The 12,457-nt window shown below is 39.1% G+C and overlaps 1 protein-coding gene across 9 annotated transcripts in view; it reads right to left on the bottom strand.

Annotated features, from left to right (window-relative positions):
• Window positions 1-5,288: 5,288 nt before the first annotated feature.
• MITF (melanocyte inducing transcription factor) overlaps window positions 5,289-12,457 on the bottom strand; it is a 223,818-nt gene continuing 216,649 nt past the window's right edge. For all 9 annotated transcript variants that reach the window (XM_036868091.1, XM_036868092.1, XM_036868096.1 and 6 more), the window contains one exon: window positions 5,289-8,862. In XM_036868091.1, the coding sequence (XP_036723986.1) occupies window positions 8,461-8,862 (402 nt within the window). In that variant the 3' untranslated portion in view covers window positions 5,289-8,460. The remainder of the gene's footprint in view (window positions 8,863-12,457) is intronic.

The raw sequence follows: 12,457 nt of genomic DNA, 5'->3' as shown, positions 1-12,457 counted from the left end.
GGACCATGGGAGGACCACCTTCCAGCTTGCAAGGCTGCCCCCTTCCCCTCCAGAAGGACTGAGTCCACCTGGTTCAAGGTGGAAATATGATTGTGCGGCCCATCTATGCCCCGCCCCTGCCAACAGTGATTGGTCCAGGAATAAGCCTACCAGCCAATTCAGGCCAAGGAGACTCTGGAAGGACAGAAACACGTTTTCCAGGCTGGTTGGTAAACAGCAAGGGTGGTTTGGGGCCATCGGCCATTTTGCCACCTCACAGAGAGAGTCTGGCTAAGAATGAAGCCCACAAAGAGGAGAGCAGAGCAAAGAAAGAGAGGCACCGATTCAGGCAGTGTCATTTGAACATCTGAAGTCACCACTCCAACTCTCAATCCTGGAGTTTTTCTATGTGAATCAGTAAATCTCCCCTTACAGTTTAAGCCAAATGGAGTTTCGCTTCTGTCCTGTAACTGAAAACATCCTGACAACTCAGTGGGCTTTGGAAATGACAGAAAAGTCCATGTGTATTTAGAGGAACGTGTGCTTAGTGAATTCTCTAAACATCTTATTGAAAAGCTTGGGTCTTAGGATCTCCATCTGGTAGAGGATTATGTTGGGGCGCAGGGGTGAGAGCTGGAAAGTAATTTATGAAGACCTAGCCATGAATGATAAGGAGGAGGGGGATACAGATGTAGGGATTTAATACCTTCTTGCCCTCCCTTTCCATCATCTTGTGGTTAAGGCAGAGGAAAGAAAAATCCTAAATGGATGCATCTGGGAGTAGCAAGAGATGGGAAAAGGTAGAGCTTGCCCAAGCTTCTCCAAAGGTACAGAGATGAGTATCTGTTGTTCTGCTTTCCTGAAGTCCTCACCTCCCTGTTTTTAGAGCAGCATCACCCTTTGGAGTCTGGGTGAATCTCACCTCCCTTTCTCTTGGTCCACATAGTTTAGGCGCCGATCACTGAATATACCGGAGTGGACCACGTGACCCAGACCGGGCCAACTGGCATGTTCCATCTTTGGGCCATGGTGGTCATGCTCAAGTTGGCCTGATGAGAACTAATACAGGGACTTGGTATTAGCAACAGAGAAGAGGCGCTGGCTTTCAACTGGACCTTGAAGCTGCCAGAGGAGTCCTCATGGAGAAGACTCAGATGCAGAGAGGAGGGCAGAGTCAAGAAAACTACAGAGAGGCAGAGAGAACACCTTGTTGAAGCCCTTGAATTCAGGCACACAGGAAGTTACATTCACCATTTAGACTGTATGGTAATATGAGCCAATAAATTCCTCTTTCCCATTGGAGAGAAGTTCCTCTGTTCACCATTTATTTCCAAGCAAAGAGTGGGAACTGAACAATATGAATGAAAGAAATCTCTGATCTCATTTGTAAGGAGTGCAAAAGATGTGTTAATGTGTTTTCCCTCAGACTTTGCAATACTGGGTATTTCCATTCTAGAGCAGTCTTAATAAGTACTATAATATACTTCAGGTACATGATGATTAGCATAGCTTTTCTGGGTTGGCCTACAACCAATTAGTAACTGAACTTTTGAGATTTAACCTGGTCCTTCAGTTAGGATTTGCCTGCATTAAAAAAAGAAATCATTGAGGGCTTCCCTGGTGGCGCAGTGGTGAAGAATCTGCCTACTAATGCAGGGGACACGGGTTCGAGCCCTGGTCTGGGAAGATCCCACATGCTGCGGAGCAACTAGGCCCATGAGCCACAACTACTGAGACTGCGCTCCGCAACAAGAGAGGCCACGATAGTGAGAGGCCCGCACACCGCGATGAAGAGTGGCCCCCGCCTGCCGCAACTAGAGAAAGCCCTCACGCAGAAACGAAGACCCAACACAGCCAAAAAAAATAATAAATAAATAAATAAATAAAGACTTTACGAAAAAAAAAAAAGAAATCATTGACAAGACTCTGTAAATTCTGAACCTCATGCAATTCTTCCCAACTTCCTTCCATCAAAACACCAATGAGCAGGACCTAAAGTTATAAACCAATTGTACTGTGCCCAGGACCTCCACCCAACTTCCCAAATATCAGGTGTCCAGAGGCTTTTTTTTTTTTACCACTTATAGAAAAGGTACACTGAATATGAGCATAACCAGAATTTATATGTTCACTAAAAATCAAAACACAAATTACTTTTTGAATTCAGGAATAATGATATTTTAGTGGCAATAGTTTCCTTAACCAGAATTTTATATTTTCATTGGAAATGAAAAGCTAAGCTAAAATGCTTATTCATGAATAATAATGTTTTAATGACATCATTTTCTTCCTACAGAACAATAAACAAATGTAAGCACACCTACCTTAGGAAAACAAAAGGAATTATCCTTATTAGCTATATAATTTCTGCAAAATCTCCAGAATTTTCCAAACTATGTTCTGTGGAGCCATTAACAGGTATTTTATACACACACACACACACACACACACACACACACACACACACACGCACATGCTCCTGTGAGCAAAAAGATTGGGAAACATTACATACTATTCCCAGTCCCGAAAACTCTCAATGCACACTTGAATATTTTAGAATGTGAAAAGTCTTGCAGTAGATACCTGTTTAAATTGGATTAACCCAGTATTTCCCAAAGTTAACTCTCTGAAAATTAACTATAGCATTTTGCTTCCTACCCCAACTTCCAAAACCCCCATTCCCCAAAGCAACTTTCGGAACAGCTTGTGGAACTAGTTCCACAAAGCAAAGTTTGGGAAACAGTAGTTTAGTGGCTTCTATCTACACAGATTTTGCTGTCTGAATAATATGTAAGGAACTTTGAGTGACAATTGCACCCATTTGGATATAACTTCAGCTGACTCCATAATTAGAAATTTAAAATGCAAATTTTTCAAAAGCAAACTGCCTTTACCATTCAGACATGTTGCTGAGATTTATTTGGATTTGGGTACAGTCGTATTACTTTCCAGTATATCTGGTATAGGTAATAGGCTCCAAAGACCTATAAATATTGAACACAAATAAGATTAGCCATGTCTAAATTTTATATACAAACAAGTCTGACAATTTTAATATGGCAAATGTACTCTGTATTTGGGGTGGCGGGGTGGCGGGTAACATTCCTCTTGGGAAAACTGGGAATGGAATGGAAACTTCTTCATTTATATTCTGCATAAGCTGTATATTACAGATTCATGTTAGTATGGGTGAGGACATGAAACCATTGCTATTGAGCTTCACATGTGGCAGCAAAGAATTAAGAGATCATCACCATCTCTCTCTAAATATAATGAAAATCTAACTTTACAACACTCTTCCTAAATGAGCTTTCCTCATGCTACTTGGCTATGCATTAAATCTTGGCATACACAAAAAAATAAAAACAGGGTAGTTCTAAAGGTTCATTTATGTTGGCTGGATTATGAAGATTAACTCCTCAGATGGTGTTCTAAAGAAGTCATCAAATGTAAGTATAATTGAAAATAAAAACCTGAAAAACATTTAAATATTGATAGAAAAGTGAACAGATAGGATATAGTCAAGACACCACTCTTCAGATACATAACATCACTGTATATCATAAAGGATTAAAAAATTTAACTCTCTAAGGAATATAATAGAGATTTCAGCTACAGCAAGACAAATTTTCTGGAAATAATATAATAGTTCTCATGGCAGAGGCATACATACAGAGTAAAAAGGTTTAAAACAATTTAAATTTTAGGTCATTTGTGCTGAAGATGTTTTTACAATGTAAATTGGATTTATTACTAATTCTTTAAAATAGTTTAATCCTGGATCCTAGAGACAATGATGCCCTCTTCTCCAAAGTAGCCTGTGGCTTCTGTTACCTTGCCAATTCACACAGACGTTAGTCATATACTAAAATGCAGTGTTTCTCAACACGTGCATGCTTCTGTTGATACATATGATGGTTTTAGGTGACCCAGGGAACGTTCTTCTATTTTAATAATGAAAGTGGTTATGATGATAATATACAAATAGCTACACTTACTGAGGATTTATTATGTGCTGTCAAGCAAAAATCCTAGTGTATTAATTTGAATGGTCTTCACAGGACCACTCTGTGGTAGCTGCTCTTATTATTTCCAATGAACAGAAAGAAAATTGAGACAGAGAAGCTAAGTAAATTGCTCAAAATCACACAGCTGGAAACGGGCAGAGATGAGATTCAAAATCAGTACATTTAGCTGAAAGTCCATGCTTTGCCAGGGATATATATGTTTGTTTTTTAAGTGAGTTTGCTTAATAAAAAATTTAAGAAAGGTAAGTCTATGGATATGAAATAAAATCATACAAGCTGTAGGCCAATGTCTGATGTTCAGGTAACAGTTTGGGAGGGCGGGGAGCTAGAGATTAAAGATCCTCATAGACTGTGAAGTGAATGTTTATTAACAGGTCAGAAACTTGGGTTAAAGTCCTGGTACAGACCCCCTGAGGTGAAAAGCCCCAGCTTTCAACTTACCTGCTTTCCGTGTGGCCCAGAAAATTCTCTTGTTCAGATACGAAATCTTCCTACTTGTACACGTTTTTAAGACATCACACAATCACATGTCTATGGGAAATATAAATGATTCAACTAACTCTGAAAAAGAAAAGGCTCAATTATTGTATATTACAATTTAAGGGGAAAAAAATCATGCCTAAGAAAAAGCTGACAATCAGATCAGAAATGTTATGGGAAGTTTCTTGTTCATTTTCTCCAGAGGTTAAACCAGATGATTTTTTTTTTTTTAAAGGGCAGAAGTTTAAGGTCTAGCTAGGGAATAAAGACATGTTTTGTCTGACACTTCCCAATTCAAATCCAACATTTATCAAATGATTCTTAAGTACTGTATTTAAAAAAAAAAAAACAGCCAGAAGCTGGCAACCTGGGTATATTAAGCTTTCATTATCACAAATTTGTATTTTAAAAACCCAATACCTTTTTCGTAAATATGCAAGAGTTTCTCTGACAATTTCTCTCTTTGTAAAGCGACCTCTCACTGAAACATTTAAAATAAAACTCTTATATCTAAAATGAATTCTTGGCATTTGGGACTTTTAAAACTCCCTAAATTCAGAGGGGGGAAAAGCTGCATAATTATAGTTCATCTCAGTGCAAGTCATAAAGTAATCAAAAATCTTTAAAACCAAAAAGTAGTATCTTAGAGTGGCATTTAAAACAAAAAAAGTACTTACTGGCATTTAAAAATTTTTCATGCAATTTGTTATTCATTAAATCAGAAGAAAATGTGTGCTCCTATTTTTTGATAAAGCAAAAAATATTCAAAATTGGCATTAACTAAACACAATTGGCCACCACTAAGTGAAAAACCAAATGCTTTAATGAGGCTATCAAGAACAACAGTTCAGTTATTTCATTGGATACATTAATATCGATCCATAATATACAGTGCTATGGACCATACAGAAATTATTGCTGCATCCAACAGCAGGTGACTAGTATTAACATTACAGTACCAAGCGTCCGCAAGAGACAGTCATTTGTCATTTTTTTTTCAAGAAATAGGGTTTTTTTTATATACTGTTATCAACATCAACGTTTCCCCAGTGCATTTAAAAAAAATATTAGTAAGTGCATTCCTTTGTGCTTTATTTTATATCTTTTAACTTCCTATGTATTTTATTTGTTCTTATTGCTTTAGTATTTTAAAACAACCAGAAAGAACTTTGTCATCCTATGTATGACCAGGTTGGTTGTATGGTTTTTTGGCAAAGTCAGAAGATTTGGTATTTCCATTGCCATACCCCAGAGGCAGGTGGACAAGTTTGGCATTTTGGTCACTCCATATGGAGGCCCAACCCCAAGCCACAATTCTGCACCCAGGGATGGGGGGAGTGGTGTGGACCATTCTCCTTGTCACAGACAGTGAGCTCAAACCACCGCCTCTTGGCTTAGCTAGTCTCTAAAACGCATCCACACTCTATTTGGCAAAAAAGAAATAAATAAAACCGCCCCAGAGACTGCAGCGTTCTCCTGAGCTTGCTCACCTGCCCCCTCCCAGAAATTGTCTGTTAAGAAGAAGGGGATGGAGAAGCAGGCAATGGTGAGCTCAGGAGCTGCGAGCGTCAGGGCAGTGGTACAAGATGCCATGCTTTCTTTCAACAAAGCTTTCTATAAGGTGGCTTAACCGTGGCCAAATTCCCTGGGCCACGGGTGAGTCAAACCTGCTCTATTTTTAAGAACTCTCGAAATCAGCTAAGGAAAACCAGCATCATACCATCGCGATCTTCGACTTTTGCGCCCAGCTCCCCTTCCCCCATATAAATATGAAGAGAAAAACAGACACTGCTATGATTGTATCAATGAACACTATGGTACAATTAGCTGTTCATGCAGATTTGCATCACTATTCTAGGAAAAGAGCTGTACAATTAAGGGGGTTGAAAGGATGGGAACTAATTTTCCCTACCCCCTTAAGTCATAAAGCTGTAAAACTGATAGCATCATCAACGTTTCCAAGGATTCTCATTGCCCACCGTGCATGGTAACTATGCGGTTGATTATTTTCACGTAAGCCATCCATTCATACATCTGACAGTCCTTCCCTCTGAACCCTCCAATACCCATCACCAATTCACAGTTGACATTTAAACTGTTTTTCTTTAAAAAAGCACACACACACAAAAAAATACCTCCTGAATAAGGTTTCCTGATGAAAGAAGTTGGCACTCTGTCACTAAAATATATTTCATATTAAAAATATATGAAGGAAAATTGGAAGCTCTTATATTGTCTACATAGGCACCATGCTACACGTTCCTCTTGATTATAGATACCATCTTGAAACTTTCTCTTACATTACAGTTCAGTCAGTGCTAGGGACTACTGCTATATTTAAGGCACTTCATTCTGAATGGATATGCTTTATGCCAGTTGCTATTCAACTGTAGGCTGCTACTGAGAAACTCCATTCAACAGCCTGCCTCTTAACACCATTTGTCATCTGTATAAAACATCTAGGCCTGATAGAATATATGTAACACTACTGTTATTGCATAGGACTATACAAGTAGATAATGCACTGAAACTAACTTTATAACATTGCTGTTTGTTAAAACATTGTTATCAAGTAACAGTAATTGGCCAATACAGTATTTCTCTCCTTAAAAACCATTCAGCAGGTTTGCTGAAATAAACCCCAATTTAAATGACCATAACAGGCATATTAACGCTATGGTTATCATTCTCCAAGGATATTGCTAGTTTAATATCACTAAAAATAAATATGTAAGTTGTTTCTCTCTAGAAAGCCGGTTTTAGCCTATTTATACTACAGCTTAAATGTGTGGAAAATAGTTCTGAGTGAGACTGTAATATACAAAATATTCACAAAGCTCTCTTTAAACGCAAGACCTTGCATAAAAGTTTTCTTTCATGTGTGTACAAAGAATGCGGAAAACCACCAGTGAGTTGTAAAAATATCGAAAACTTGCCATTTTAAGATGCATATTCTTACAAATTAATACAAACATATTGAAAAGAACAATGATAATAAAGAATCTGTACAAATCAAATGAACAGTAAAACATAATTTAAAAATAAAAATAGTAAAGCCAATTAGAAATGTGCCCAGTTTGGTTTTCTTATCAAAAGCGAAATTGAAGAGGAAAAAAAAAAAAAGAGGAAATCTTTCAGTGCTCCTCAACATTTTACTTTGAGAGGACATTAATTTCCATTTCAAAATAAAATATATCTTATGAAAAATTGAATCACACTCCCTGATGAGGAAAACTGTAACAGAGCACAGAATGAATGAGAACAAGATGAGACCCCATGTTTCAGAGCCTTGGTCTATATCTCCCTTCAATTTCAGTTGCACCTAAGGTATCAGTTACATTTTCTAACCAGACAATACACATGAAAATGGTTGCATTTTTTTTTCTTTTATGGAATATAGTATTTCTTTAAATAGTTTGCAGTATAAAGACTAAATGATGCTAAAAGGGTACTGTATCTTTAAGGCAGTACCAATGAATCAATACATTTACAAAATGGAAAAGTGTTAGTATGGATTTCTTTTTCTTCTTTTCTTCCCCACCCTCCTCCTCTCTCTCTTTCTCTTTTCTTTTCGTTGCTTTACATTCTTTCAATTAAACTTTACATTTCATTTCCAAGGAAGTCACAGGCATGCAAAGAGCAAACCAAGTTTCCCCTGAATAAAAATGGACAGAAATTTCTCTGATGCAAAAATCCTCTTGCTCTGAAAGCCAAAATCTGGGGTGAATTCAGTTCACAGATACTGTACACTACCATACAGTACTTTGGAGGCATTTGTAGTTGTAAAATAGAATATACAAGTCTGTTTCACAAAATTCTAAAAATAAAATATATCCTGGGCTATTGATAAAGCATGAAAAAAAATTTTTTCATATTAAAGGAAAATGATCAAGAAAACCCCTTCAGGTAAATTATTAAATCTGCTAATCAAGAAAGGGAGCAGTTTGTGAGAATGCAGAGCAGGGAGAACCTGCTAGCAAGCGTGCTCGGTTTCTTCCATGCTCACGCTGCTCCTTCGGCTGCTGGTTTTGGATGCCCCAGGGGACACCGAGGAAAGAAGTGGATCAGTTATGCCAACAGGAGAGAGAGTATCGTCCATGAGGATGTCTTCCAGTTTGGATCCCATTTTCGTGGGAACGCTATAGGCTTGGCTGCTCTCGGTCCCAGCTCCAAAGTTGTTGTTGAAGGTGATGGTGCCATCTGTGAGATCCAGGGTCGTTGTACATGTTAGGTCTGCGTGCTGTTGGAGGAGGTCTTGGCTGCAGTTCTCAAGAGCGGGTTCCTGCTTGATGATCCGACTCACCAAATCTGGAGAGCAGAGACCCGTGGATGGAATAAGGGAAAGTCCATGAGCTCGAGCCTGCATTTCAAGTTCCTAAAAGTAAAATAAAAATCAGAAACTTAAAGAGGTGGTGCACAGAGGATTGTAGGACAGTGAAACTACTGTACAATACATGATACTGTAATGACGGTTACATGTCGTTATGCATTCGTCCAAACTCAGAAGGTGTGCAACGCCAACAGTGAACCCTAATGTCAAGTAGGGACTTTGGGTGATAATGATGTGTCGCTATAGGTTCATCTAGTGTTGAAATGCCCCACTCTGATGGGGATATTAATATTGGGGGAGGCTATATACGTGTGGGAGCAGGAGGTATACGGGAACTCTCCACACCTTCGGCTCAATTTTGCTCTGAACCTGAAATTGCTTTAAAAAGTATTTTAAAAATATCAGGGACTTCCCTGGTAGCGCAGTGGTTAAGAATCCGCCTGCCAGTGCAGGGGACACGGGTTCGATCCCTGGTCCGGGGAGATCCCACATGCTGCGGAGCAACTAAGCCCGTGCGTCACAACTACTGAGCCTGCGCTCTAGAGCTCGTGAGCCACAACCACTGAGCCCGTGCTCTGCAACTACTGAAGCTCGCGCGCCTACAGCCCACGCTCTGCAACGAGAAGCCACCGCAAGGAGCAGCCCACGCACCGCAACTAGAGAAAGCCCGCGCACAGCAACAAAGACCCAACGCAGCCAAACATAAATAATAAATAAATTAATTAATTAAAAAAAAATCATACGTTTGCAAAAAAATAAATGGTGAAAATAAAAATTTTTTGCTCTTTCAAATTAATAAACAGCGTATTTCTTAAAGTACGTAGAGTATCACTGGTAATACAGTAAATGATTTTTAGGTGGTATATGGATTTTATTATGTATGAAATACAGAGACAGTTTCTCATAGATGTTAATGTTAACAGGGAGGACAAGTTAAAAAATGTAAAAATAAAATGTCAAAATGTGAGCTGATTGAAGGAAAATAATCAGTAGGTAGTACAGGTCTACGGTCCCTACACTGTGCAGAGATATCTACGGGTACTATAATGAACTCCCAGGACACTGGGGATATTTTTAAAGTTTCAAGGGGAATGCACCCTACTGTGAGAATGATCAAACTCAAGACAGTTTTACAGTTTTAGTATTAGATTGTGTTACATTGTTTCCATCACATCATATCAACACATAGCCGGGTCTCAGGTAGTTGTTGTGACTAAAAAAAAAAAAAAAAATGAAAAAAAGAAAAAACCAACTCCTGCATGAAAATCAGTGTGGAATGGGAAACGAGGGTGGCAGTGTCCAGTCTGACTCCAGGGTTGGAGAAGCTGTGCAGTGCCTCACAGGCACACATATCTCACTAGTAAGTAACGTGGTTATTTAAAAATAAAATTAAAATGCGATTTTTCTTTCAATTTATATGTTTTATATTTTCAAATGGCTACTAAGTTGTTAGCACCTAACAAGGAAATGGTAGGTATTTTTTTGGTCTAAGGTGCAATGAAAAAGTTACTAAGATATTAAGGGCACTGGGAACTAATAAAGATTGCGTAGTAATGGCAAAAGTGATGAAAATTCCATACAAGTAACTGAAGTTTGGGATGCATCATTTAACCCATCTCACCAAGGCAAAGGGAGTTTTTTTTTTTTTTTTAATTCCACAAGAAAGTCCTCAATCTGTTCCTACACTTTCTTCACATCCTTCCTATTATGGACTGAACTGTGTCCCCTCCCCAAAATCCTATGTTGAAATCCTAACCTCCAGGACCTCAGAATGTGACTGTACATGGAGATAGTGTCTTTCCAGAGGTGATTAGGTTAAAATGAGATCCTTAGGGTAGGTCCTCATCTAATATCGGTGAGGGGAGATGAGGACGCAGACACACACATAGGAAAAGCCACAAGATTGGGAAAACACAGGGAAAAGGTGGCCTAGGACAAAAGCCACAGAAAAACCAACCTTACCCACACCTTGATCTTGGATTTCTAGTCTCCAGAACTGGGAGAAAATAAATCTCTGTTGTGTAAGCTGTCTAGTCTGTGGTATTCGTAATGGCAGCCCTAGGTGCCTAATTCACTTCCTGAGTGTCAGAGACTTGCCCCAGTGCCTCATTTCAAATACCTTCCAAACAAGCTCTTTTCCTTTTCCCTTTCTGAGTATGCCTAGACCACCCTCCTACAATGAACCGTAAAGACCCCAATTGATCCTGAAGAGCAATTTGCTTCTACAAGCCAATGCCATCTTCCTATGTTTGTGGTACAATAAAAATAACAGAATATACATTTGAAGCAAGTCACCTTGCATCATGAGAGGGGGAAATGTACTCTCCAACAGGACACAACCTTTCAACCTTTGCCCACAAGCCTAGAAACACATGTTCCTGAAAAGTTGTGTTCAGCCTGTATTAAAGGATGTTTGATTAGCAAGGTCTTCCTCGAGATGCAGTACAAGAGATGGGAGGCTGAGATGTCACACCAGTATCTGCATGTTCCTTCACACAGTCTCCAGACACGCAAGTCTCCTTGGGCATCATTTCAAAGCCCTGGGCTGCTTAACAAAATTGCAGTCCCAGTGACAGTAAGGCTTCATGCTCTTTATTCTGTGAACAGTTTTGCATGTATCACTTAGGGTGAAAACGAAAGGAACCCCTTAGGCCCAAGCTGAGCACATGCACAACTGGAAACCTACGCCCACGTAATAAGAACAGCGCTCTCACACGTGTCGTGTGTCGTAAATAAAAAAAGAGTTGGGTTAAGAGAGGCATCCATCTTACTCTAATCTTTTGTTGTTTAATTTAAAATGTTTACCAGCTGAATAAAGTGTTACTTAGATTGCTAAATAATGTGATAGATCTCACCTAGAGAACTCAGGCTCATTGCACAGCACAGCTTTCCTAATTAATAATGTTTTCCATGATACACAGAAGTTCTAAAGGCTGCTTCACTGACATTGGAAGAAACCCAAGACATCGTCACCATGCAACTTCCAATTCATATTTTTCACGGTATTCGTATTTCACACGAATATATACGTTTGAAACCTTAAAACAAAACCTAGCCTGTCTTTCAAAACAGTTATTATATTTTATTATTTGTATAAAGAAATGACGCATTAGTACGAGTTGCTTTTATAAATAGGTATATATACTAAGTACAAGAGACTAAAGACCCGTGTCTGATTACTGAAGAGATGGAACATAAAACCAGCAGCAAAAGCCAAAAACAGAGAAAGCAGGGAAGGGGGATTTTCAAGTGACACATAACCTCTGTTTCACTACCAAGATTCCAAAAGGCACCCCCTAGAGGAGAACCATCTTCTGTCTCTCTGACCCAGGGCTGAAGATCACTGCCATGAAATGAGAGATGTGACATCTAGAAATGTCCACAGTGTTGTGGGGTATTAACAAGCTTGGAAATCAGAAGTCAATGACTCTGTTAAATAAGTTCAACATCGGGGAATAACCACCACCAGGCAGTCTCTAAAGTGCCATACTCTACGCTGCCACTCCATCATTAGTTGCATTGGAAACCTGAAAATCAACCATTGCTCTATGGCGAAACTGGGTACAAGTGGGTCCATCTACTTAAGAAGAAGACACAACATCATCGACCCTTACGGGCTGGTTGTGTTCAAAGTCAGCAA

This window comes from Balaenoptera musculus, chromosome 11 (genome assembly GCF_009873245.2).
Source record: "Balaenoptera musculus isolate JJ_BM4_2016_0621 chromosome 11, mBalMus1.pri.v3, whole genome shotgun sequence".
Lineage (NCBI taxonomy): Eukaryota > Metazoa > Chordata > Mammalia > Artiodactyla > Balaenopteridae > Balaenoptera > Balaenoptera musculus.
This window is presented reverse-complemented; position numbering and strand designations above follow the sequence as displayed.